The following is an 11023-nucleotide window of genomic DNA, read 5'->3' on the forward strand; positions in this document are numbered from 1 at the left end:
ACATTATGTAAGAACCAGAAGTTATGGAATGATGGATTGATGGAGGCTCGATTCACCAAACTCATCCATACTGAACTACTAAATGAGATATCATGACTACAATGAGACCTTAATTGTAGTTGTTTCACCCCCTAAAATCTAATTTTATTATTTAGTTATTTACCTTAATTCATACACTACTGTTCAAAAGTTTGGGGTCACCCAGACAATTTTGTGCTTTCCATGAAAAGTCACACTTTTATTTACCACCATAAGTTGTAAAATGAATAGAAAATATAGTCAGGACATTTTTCTGGCCATTTTGAGCATTTAATCGACCCCACAAATGTGATGCTCCAGAAACTCAATCTGCTCAAAGGAAGGTCAGTTTTATAGCTTCTCTAAAGAGCTCAACTGTTTTCAGCTGTGCTAACATGATTGTACAAGGGTTTTCTAATCATCCATTAGCCTTCTGAGGCAATGAGCAAACACATTGTACCATTAGAACACTGGAGTGATAGTTGCTGGAAATGGGCCTCTATACACCTATGGAGATATTGCACCAAAAACCAGACATTTAGTAGAATTTAGCTAGAATAGTCATTTACCACATTAGCAATGTACAGAGTGTATTTCTGATTAGTTTAACGTGATCTTCATTGAAAAGAACAGTGCTTTTCTTTCAAAAATAAGGAAATTTCAAAGTGACCCCAAACTTTTGAACGGTAGTGTATATTTCAGTAAGCATCTTATTACTCAGTAACTACAGTAAAGCTAATACCAACAATATATGTATTTACCAGCATCTGTATGTCTGAGTCTTTCGAGATTCCTAGGGGTTTAATTTTTGTTTTGTAATCACAAAATGCAAGGTAATGTGAATGCATCGACATTTTAGCGGTTGTGTGTAGATTGCCTCAATAATACCTTTTTCCACGTTGGCCTTGAGCACTGGGAGAGCAATCAAAGTCAAAATTGTTTGTCGTGTGTTTCTTAGAATACTAAATGGCTGTTCTTAAATGAATGTCCTGCTGAGAAAGTTGAAACCTCAGAACTGCAAATTATGCTTTCACAGTACATTATGTGTTGTTACCATTGAAGAAGCTAATATTATAGGACGGAGTGGTGAGCCGACTAAAACGTGCACTCAGAAGTTCTGCTTCACTGACTTGCTTCATGGCCTTTTATTCAGGATTTCTTCCTCTATAAATATGTGTTCCTTCATTTTTTTTTAAACGGTCACCACAACAGTAGGTTACCATAAAAAGTACTTGGGACAAGTCATCTTCCAGAGTGGCAAGTGATGGAAATTTCTAAGAATATAAGGACAGAGTTGAGAAAAGACAAATGATATTCCATCTGTTCCAGCAACAAATGCCTATGGAAATATGGAATATAATTCATAATAACAACTGGAGAAACGTGATACTTCATTTATTGACCATTTAATGTTTGTTCATCTTTTAAAGCCCATCTTACTGGGTTATGTAAGAATTTGGCAGTTTTGCTTAATCTAGGAAAATGTAGCTGTCTGTATTTCTATCCTTAATTCCTCAGTTTAATTTCTGCTATATTAGTGCATATTAATCTGTTTAAACATAATGTGCTTCATGGTCACACAACACTAACTATGCTGTGCTATGCTGTAACTATAGCGCAAGCTACCACTGGTTGCACAACACACCATGGCATGACTTTGTTGGCAATAAAATGCTTTTACTAGTAGGCAGATTAATGAGCATGTACAGATGACAGACCATATTTTTCAAAATGAGAGGAGAGAACACCACAGCTCATTGTCGAAATGTTGGCCTACAACATACTGGCTTTTTGTCAAGGGTAAAAAACAGCCAATTCATGGACATATTTTTTCCCTTAGCATATATTAATGCAATTAACTAAATAACTAGTTGTCTATATGTTACCACATTATGTTAGCTACCACTAACCTAGTCAATATGCGATTACGTCAAATATAAGAATAAAACAAAATAAGGTAAGTAATAAATGATTAAGAAAATGAAGTTGGTTAAACTTAGAAATGAAAATTCACCTGCAGCCTTAAAAACATAAATGAACTCAACTTGAACTTCAACTTATAACTTACAGACAAGAGTTCAATGAACACAGACAAGTAGGCAAGACAAGAAGTTTAATTTTTGAAAAATTATAAGCTTGAATTCAATATGACCAATGGGAGTTAAATAGAAGAAATGCATTCAAATAACATAATGGGGCAATCACTTTTACAGTTGACAAGATTCTGTTCTCAGTCCCTCCAAAGATACATTAAAGCTAGACAGCCTTTCGAGTTCATAAAATCGGTGAAATAGTTCCCTCTGAAATTTGGTCATTGTGATGTATGTTTATTTCTGCAATATCTTAAAAAAAACCAGGCCATTCTGTGGCTGGGAAGTTATTTAATTTGAGGGAATTCTCTCACAAATACTATGCATGAAATCGCTCGCTTCGCGCAGTCAAGCAGACAGACGAAGTCCGGTGTGCGCTTGCGCAGGTTTACCTTCTTCTTCTTTTCCTTCTTCTTTTGGGTTTTATGGCAGCTGGCATCAACAGTGTTGCATTACTGCCATCTACAGGTTTACTTTTGACTGTGCACTGACAGTTATATCATTCTGTCGCTAAACGAACAACTGATCACACCGAGATGCTCACTGACCGCCGATATTTATTAGTTTGGTCCTGCGTTTCCTTTCCTTCGCAACATAGTGTCTTTTCTTCTCGCTTTCCATTACTGTAGTTGGTCTTTCATGTTTCATTCGCATGATGTACACAAACGATTTATCATTAACTATGCTGTCCCTGTGGGCGGCACGGTGGTGTAGTGGTTAGCACTGTTGCCTCACAGCAAGAAGGTTCTGGGTTCTAGCCCAGTGGCCGACGGGGGCCTTTCTGTGTGGAGTTTGCATATTCTCCTCATGTCTGTGTGGGTTTCCTCTGGGGCTCTGGTTTCTCCCACAGTCCAGAGACATGCAGGTTAGGCTAACTGGTGGCTCTAAATTGATCATAGGTGTGAATGTGAGTGTGAATGGCTGTTTGTGTCTTTGTGTCAGCCCTGTGATGATCTGGCAACTTGTCCAGGGTGTACCCCACCTCTCACCCATAGTCAGCTGGGATAGGCTCCAGCTTGCCAGCGACCCTGCATAGGATAAGCAGTTACAGATAATAGATGTCCTGTCCCCTGCCAACCCCCCCCCAAAAAAAAAAAAAAACTCATAAACAAAATCTTCATAGAAAGAGGATGGTGCAGTATAATTCCTGCCCCAATGGGCCTCTGTTAGTGCTTGGTGTAACTTTTGACCAGTAGGTGCAATAATAACTCATCAAGTTAACTGTGGATCTGAGCATGCTGCCTTACAATTCACTGAAACATCAGCTTATAGTAATTTTGTAAAATCAATTAACAAAAGAAGTGATTAGCAAGTCAACAGGATTTAAAATGTAAGGGGTTGTGAATAAGGACTTTAGGAAGATTAACATTTGTTGACTGGCTGATACCGTATATGGTTGGGCTCTGCCCTGCCTGCCCTGTGGATGAGCTGCCACTATGAGTACAAATAAAATCACTAACTGACTGAGGTTTTTCACTTATATATAAGGAAAATGCTACTCAACCCTAGAGGGCAGCTCCATTCTGCTTTGACTAACAGTGAAGATGGTGGTTGTGTTGTGGCTATGACTGCAGATTAAAGTAAATGATAACTGTTGTGTCTTTGCATTTTTTGAATGGTTCCTGCACCCCTTAAGTACAGTAGTAGGGAAGGACATTATTCACATAGGCGTTTTACCCTATCACACCGCACACTCGCACCGAAATGGTTGAGTGCATTTCTGACTTACTAGATATGTCTGTCGCCATTTAGTGAGTGAGTGCAAGAGTTCAGCAGCACCCAACTTTCCAGTTAGTGGGAGTGCTGCTAACTAAAAACCATTCAGGCCTTTAACGAGAGCCACTGATGTGGTTATGCTTCTCCTTCACTTTACCACAGGCAAGAACTCGACATGCAGCAACCAAGGCTGTTGCTTTCATGAGAGCAGTTCAGTAAAGCCCAAGTCTTCATTTAAGTGTCATGCAAGTGTTAGGGAAGCGTGCAAGCAAGGCTAGAAATAACCTAAACTGCATTACAGCGTTTAATGAGAAAGTTCATAAGCCTTCATGTGAGGCGTCTGATGTCCTTCACAACGGACCTACGTGCTCAGAAATAAGTTCTAAGTTCTACGAACTTTCATTCCTCGACTGAATTACAGTTCCCCAGTGGCTGCTGTGGTCCTGCTGCATGGCTCAAATGTGGCTGAGTTTATGCTGGTGCTCAGCTCTCTGATCTGTTCTGCTGGAGCAGTGTGTCTGCATACTAAACACTCCAGACTGAGAGTTGCATGTGTGCAACCTTATTAAGTAACTCTGTGTGTGTGTGTGTGTGTGTGTGTGTGCGCGCGCGTGCTCGCGTGCACGTGTCCTACTTTCAAATATTTAAAGCAACTTTCAGAGAAAAACTAAAGAAAAATTACGGAACTTGAATTATTATTATTATTATTATTATGTTGCAACACAGAAATTTTTTAAATATTAATTGCTTTATTAGTATTATTATTAATTCATCTTTAAGGGCGGCATGGTGGTGTAGTGGTTAGCACTGTCACCTCACAGCAAGAAGGTTCTGGGTTCGAGCCCAGTGACTGATGGGGGCCTTTCTGTGTGGAGTTTGCATGTTCTCCCTGTGTTTGCGTGGGTTTCCCCCACAGTCCAAAGACATGCAGGTTAGGCTAATTGGCGGCTCTAAATTGACCGTAGGTGTGAATAGAAGAAACCTTTATTTGTCACATGCACACTTCAAGCACAGTGAAATTCATCCTCTGCATTTAACCCATCTGAAGCAGTGAACACATGCACGCACACACACTCAGAGCAGTGGGCAGCCACACTAGAGCGCCTGGGGAGCAGTCAGGGGTCAGGTACCTTGCTCAAGGGCACCTCAGCCCAAGGCCACCCCATGTCAACCTAACCGCATGTCTTTGGATTGTGGGGGAACCCGGAGCACCCGGAGGAAACCCACGCAGACACGGGGAGAACATGCAAACTCTGCACAGAAAGGCCTTCGCCGGCTGCTGGGTTCAAACCTGGAACCTTCTTGCTGTGAGGCGACCGTGCAAACCACTACACCACCGTGCCCCCCGTGAGTATGAATGGCTGTTTGTCTCTGTGTGTCAGCCTTGTGATGATCTGGAAACTTGTCCAGGGTGTACCCCACCTCTCGCCCATAGTCAGTTGGGATAGGCTCCAGCTTGCCTGTAACTCTGCACAGGATAAGCGGTTACAGAGAATGGATGGATAATTAATCTTTCCTTGCATGTATTTAGATGCAAAACGAACTCCACTATCTCTCATATGATTCCTCAAACACACACATACAGCATAAAGTATCAGCATAGAAGGGGGTAAAAGAAATCTGCTTGACATTTTCCCTCAGTCTCCAAAGCAACCTTTCTGAACAGATAGCCTTTAAAAGGTGAAGTCCCAGTGGACCAAACCGTGCAGCTTTCCCCATAGACCACACACACACACACACACACACACACACACACACAAAGCCGTCATGCCTTACATTGTGCTGCAACCTGATGGTTCCACAAAAATGATAGTATTTGTAGCAAAAATCCCCAACATTTTTTTAGTATTTGGTCATACATGGGCAGGTATGTAGTCTGTTGTACTGTGTTTGATAGACTTGAAATGATTGTGCAGTACATGGAGGGAATCAGTAGAGATATACAGATGATAGGAGCTAGGGCCTTGGCAGCAGCTGTGCCACAGACGGACAATCTCATGAGAAAGAGAGAACGTTAACAGCATGGACCGTAAGGTTTCAGCAGCTCCGCTTCACTGTGGAAGGTGTTGCTAGTTTGATATAGCTCACGAACATATAGCGTGACATTGCACAGCACATATCATTTTAAAAGTCTGTGTACACATTAAGTGAATTAACACATTTCCTCGGTGATACTAACTCATGTTGTTAACTCTGTGCTCATTCTCTCCTGTTATTTACCATAATTGGTAAAGTATACATAGGAATAAGCAGACACTTAAACTGAGGGCTGCATTGCTGAGAGATCCCTTGTTAAAAATTCTAATAACACAGTTGCTTTCAATCTGAGTATCATTATTTAGAATCACAGATCAGATAAGTCAGTATGCACTTCAGCTATGCCAGCCCTCCAATCCCAGCATGCCCTTCACTGGCGCCCTTCAGACTCTAATAGAGAGTATCAGTCTGCAGAGATACAAAAACCCCACTTCAGACTCTCTTGCACTCAGCATCGCAGCCGTTGCTATGGAAATTGTCGGTGCCCTGCTTCCAAAACACACTGCAGACGTTCTAAAAATAATTATCCCTTGTCTGATTTGTTTCTTTTTTATTAATGTCTATAAATGTTTACCTGAGTAAACATTTGGAGACAGATACTGTATAACATGCGCATGTATTGGCTGTATATAATAATGCTAATATTATTATTATTAATTTTGTAGTAGTAGTAGTAATAGAAGCAGTATTAGCAGTAATAAAGTCACAAAAAATGAAAGTATTTGTATGATATAAAAGTTTAATAATATGCTTACAATGCTGAATAGGCTCAATTCAATCATCGTTGATTTCAATATTTCCACCTTGAGACCTGAGTTAATTTAATTATCAATATGATATAAATTTATATGGACTTATGTAGAATTATAGCTGGAATAAACATTAATCTAAACATTCATGCAGGCGTGTTTAGCTAGTACTTCAACAATCAATTCATATGTGTTACCTTTGTTAAATCTTAGCTAAATCTTGTTAACGTTATGCTTCTGTCCTGCTGACTTTATGGTTCGATAATGCCAATTATGAAAACCTTGATGTGAAGCATTACCACGTTTTATGTATATAGCGCCTTTCTAAAAACCAAGATCACTTTATAGACAGCAAGACATCAACAGACGTGAAATTACATTACAAACAAGAGAACATACAACATGCCCTGAGATATGCCTGAATTAAAGCCATGGGGGGGGGGGGGGGGGGGGGGCTCTTTTTCCTTCTTTCCTCTACTTTTTATGTCTGTAAATGTTGTGTGTGAAATGTGCATGTATAAATGTTCAGGCCACAGAGAAAAGTTCAGAAATAAAGAACGTTAAATTAGAACTCAGGGAATTGTAGATGTCTTTATGCTAACAGTGAGAACAGAAACTGAAATGAAACGTGTAGGAGACAGATCTGGGTTTGTGTGGGCACCCGGGATTGTTTCTAGACTTGACAGTCAGCCCTGCAAGTGCCATCTACAACAATGCAGTCTAATTGAATCTATAGGTACACCTCAACAGATCCACATAGACAGTGAACACTGCTGATTAGATGACTTCACCCATCATAAATATTTAACACTATCACTCTCAAGTGGGTTTGATTTATAAGAGAGAGAGAGAGAGAGAGAGAGAGAGAGAGAGAGAGAGAGAGAGCAATCCAAGCACCTTATTACTTATGAATCCTTTAACACTTGGAACTGATACAAAATATTATCAGGAATGACTGCTATTCAGACTCAGACATTTCTTCCTTTCCTAAGGGCGACAGTGTTATACAAGTCTATAGAAACTGAGAAGAAAACAGCACCAAGCAATTGCTTCATCATTGAAATGAGTTGCTTGAACTTCAGCAAAATGACACATTGAGTATTCTTTATTCATGTCATATGAACATATGAGCTCTAAACAAATCCTGACAGAAAAGCTTGATAGAGCTCACTATTACGTACATGTGTTACAGCATGTTTGAAGAAATACAAGATGTACAGTGCTTGTGAAGCGTGAGTGTTTTTTTGGTTGAGGAGTCAGGTCATATCATCGCTGTTCTCAGCAGCTACATAAGTGAGGTAGACATCCACTTCAGTTACAGAATATCGAGAGAATAAAGAACATTACTGAACCAAATATAGCAATACACTCGCACAACAGTTCATTGATAAATAGATAAAGACAATAACAATTTTGTTAATAGTGCTGTGAAAAATATGTACACTTTAACTCCATAAACTCTCCAGAACCGTCCACAGGCCCAGATTTACATTCCTCATTACATATAACTAGTAATTTCACTGTAGTTACTGAATAATTATATTTGTTCCTGAATAATATGCTTTACGATGAATAACTGTATAATAAGCCAGAGGTCACTGTTGAACACTGCCAGAGGTTTGAGGAGTTAAAACACTGTTTACGGTAATTTTAAAAAGATTGAATGAAGGGACATATTAATTATGAATATGTTTACGTTTTAGACCATTTTCTGTGCTGAAAGTCATTGATGTCTCAAAGTCCACTATACATCCTTTTTGAATGAATGCAGTACAGGACTGAAAGAAAAAAAAGTATTTTATACAAGAATGTTATACAGCACTACCAAGTAATAACAGTATACCAGTACCTGTTCACATATACACCAAAATACAAAAATAGGCTGTAAACACAGCAGTTAGTATAACACCAAGACAGAACTACACAATATGACAGTACCTTGAATATAAAGTTGTGCAGAACAACACATAATGGTTTACATGATGTCAATGTAATTTGGCACATGTTAAAATGCTTGGCATTATTATTAAATGTAGTAATACTTCTTATATAAAGAGAACCATATTTCTGTAGTCCTATAGAGAGAATTTTAAAATATGTATAGCAGCAAACAGGAAATCATCGCTTTTAACATCTTACGGCTCACATTTAAAGGTGTCCGTGTATCCCATCAACATTGCTGTTAATGACTTATACAATGTGCAAGCCATTTAAAACAGTCATTCGACATTAAATAACTTTCAAAAGCAGTGTTAGCTATAAAACAGCTTTAAAACCATTTTACAAACTTAATTTATATTGTACTGGTTAACCTATTATCAGTGAGGTGATCAATTGGACAGGATCAGTGAAATTGGACCAGCGTACATGACATAACAGTCTAGTCATGTTAAGTAACAGTCTGTTCTTGTGTTTTGTTCATCTATAAAATGAATAATGAAATAGGAAATGTAATAATGTGGCACAGAAACTAACAGTCTTAAAAACCTTATTATTTGTAATGATTTTTAGCATTGGGTTTTCATATGTAATAATACTGATACTGAAAATTAACTTCTTTTTTTTTTCCTGAAAACCTTTACTGATTGCTTACTTGTTCTTGCAACATTGTTACAGAGAACATTATACAATTGATTGCAACAATCAGAAAGCGTTGTAGATTGGGATATGATTTTCGTTTCAAGTGACAAAACAGTCGAGCCATTGTTGCTCCAAGTTGAACAGGCTGATGCTGCATAGTCAGATCTCTGTTTCATGATACTTATGTAAGAAACATCAAAATCAGCACAACAGCCATTAGAAATAGGAGACACATCGAGCCATTATATACAAGGCAAGTTCCAGTTGTGAAGCCTCAGCCTTAAACTGACTGGTCTTTGTGTTTGTATTTCAAACGATCAAACCTACAAATTATTGCACCGATAGTACTCATCATCTCTAACCGCTTTAACTACAAATATATCAGACGTCATATGTTAGAGATACTTGGCCTGTGAGCACACGACTCAGCCCAATGCTCTGACTACAAGGTTGTTTCTGGCCCAACTTTAGGGTAAATCTGTCTCTATGTTCTACCACTGCTTAGTTGGACTTGTGTTCGCCGTTCTTTGCCCAGCCTCTGGTCATGGCAGACACCACGATAGTGTACATGTTGAGCCAAGCCTGGCGCAGTGCAGCTGTGTAGCCTGTTCCAAGGCTGCACTGCAGCATGTAGAGCAGGGCCTCTCCAACCACCTGACCAACAAACACATGAGGGCTCACTGAATTTTTCTTAACATCTACTACTGCTGTTATGTATTTTAAAGAACAGGATCATTTGTGGACCACACTGACTCATCTAGCCTCATCCAGAGGATTCGTAAGCAAATACAGTCATGTTTGGACCACTCCAATACTTACAGCGAAGGACTGGGTTTTGACACCAATAGCTTGGTGCTTCTTGCCCAGGTTCAACAGAAAGTCTTCCAAAGAACCCAGGTCGTCGAGATGATTGACAGCTGCATCAATCACCACCATCACCTGGACACAAATGGTCAATGTTTTGATGTTTTTCAGAATCAAGAAGTCTGCTTTTTGGAGTTATTGTAAGATTTAATCTCATGAAATCAATAGTAAAGGGAGAAGAGACCATTAGTCTCACCTTGGTGACATGCTCCAGGAACTCAGGGTTAGACAGACACTCGGGCACTACTCCACACTTGGTTTTATAGTTAAAAAGGGTCAGTAGATTTGGGTCAAGTTCAAACAACCTGTAAGACACACTTGCACTTTATATTGGCTATATATTGGCCAGCATTATTGACATTGGTGGAACACTGTAGCTCTCAGGCAATCGATTTGAACTGAAATAGAGATCTTGCTTTTGCCTGTCGCCAAGCAACAAGTCAAGCCTCTGGCTGAAGTGCAGAGAAGTGACAGACAGTCACAAGATGAGAGTGGATATGTGATGTGTTTGTTTACTTTGGATAGGTTGGGTGTTTCAAGCTATATCACTCTTTCTGTGATTAAATGTCTTGTATTGTTTATTTGAGCTGCTATATTGATTCAGTAATGAATTCATGAGTTGTCATTGAATCGGTGCAAACTCACAGTTAATAGTGAAAGAAGTAACAGTCTATACTTTGCCTTTCATCAATAACATTGACGCTAGATCGATAAGAAATTCACAATTACATCTCAGAAAAGCATTTCTAAAAATGTCCTCATTCCTGACGTCTAAAAAAATATTTGAAAACCTCTCAGACATAAGATATCACATGCCAAGCATCTCTCTCTGAGCATGCAGTAATGTGGATGTTAAGCATGGATACACTACCTGGTAAACATGACGATGCCGTGCGGGACCTTGTTCTTGCCGAGGCTCTCCCAGCTGTCCCGGATCAGCTCCTTGTCTTTGCCTGAGAGTTTTTCCAT

General features: G+C 39.3%; 1 protein-coding gene across 1 annotated transcript; it reads right to left on the minus strand.

Moving 5' to 3' along the window:
• Window positions 1-9691: 9691 nt before the first annotated feature.
• ngb (neuroglobin) lies at window positions 9692-11023 on the minus strand. The gene is made up of 4 exons (XM_060933073.1): window positions 10926-11023; window positions 10251-10359; window positions 10010-10129; window positions 9692-9844 (listed from the first exon to the last, which is right to left on the minus strand). The coding sequence occupies exons 1-4, from the start codon at window positions 11021-11023 to the stop codon at window positions 9692-9694; spliced, it is 480 nt and encodes a 159-aa protein (XP_060789056.1).

This window comes from Neoarius graeffei, chromosome 11 (assembly GCF_027579695.1).
Source record: "Neoarius graeffei isolate fNeoGra1 chromosome 11, fNeoGra1.pri, whole genome shotgun sequence".
Taxonomy (NCBI): domain Eukaryota; kingdom Metazoa; phylum Chordata; class Actinopteri; order Siluriformes; family Ariidae; genus Neoarius; species Neoarius graeffei.

What these genes read in the sequence shown, in the direction of transcription:
- ngb (XM_060933073.1), bottom strand. Translation starts at nt 11,023, where the DNA reads ATGGAAAAACTCTCAGGCAAAGACAAGGAGCTGATCCGGGACAGCTGG. An exon ending in TCCTGGAGCATGTCACCAAG is followed by an intron (nt 10,130 to 10,250) that starts GTGAGACTAATG and finishes ATTTGTGTCCAG; the next exon opens with GTGATGGTGGTGATTGATGC. An exon ending in TCAAAACCCAGTCCTTCGCT is followed by an intron (nt 9,845 to 10,009) that starts GTAAGTATTGGA and finishes TTTGTTGGTCAG; the next exon opens with GTGGTTGGAGAGGCCCTGCT.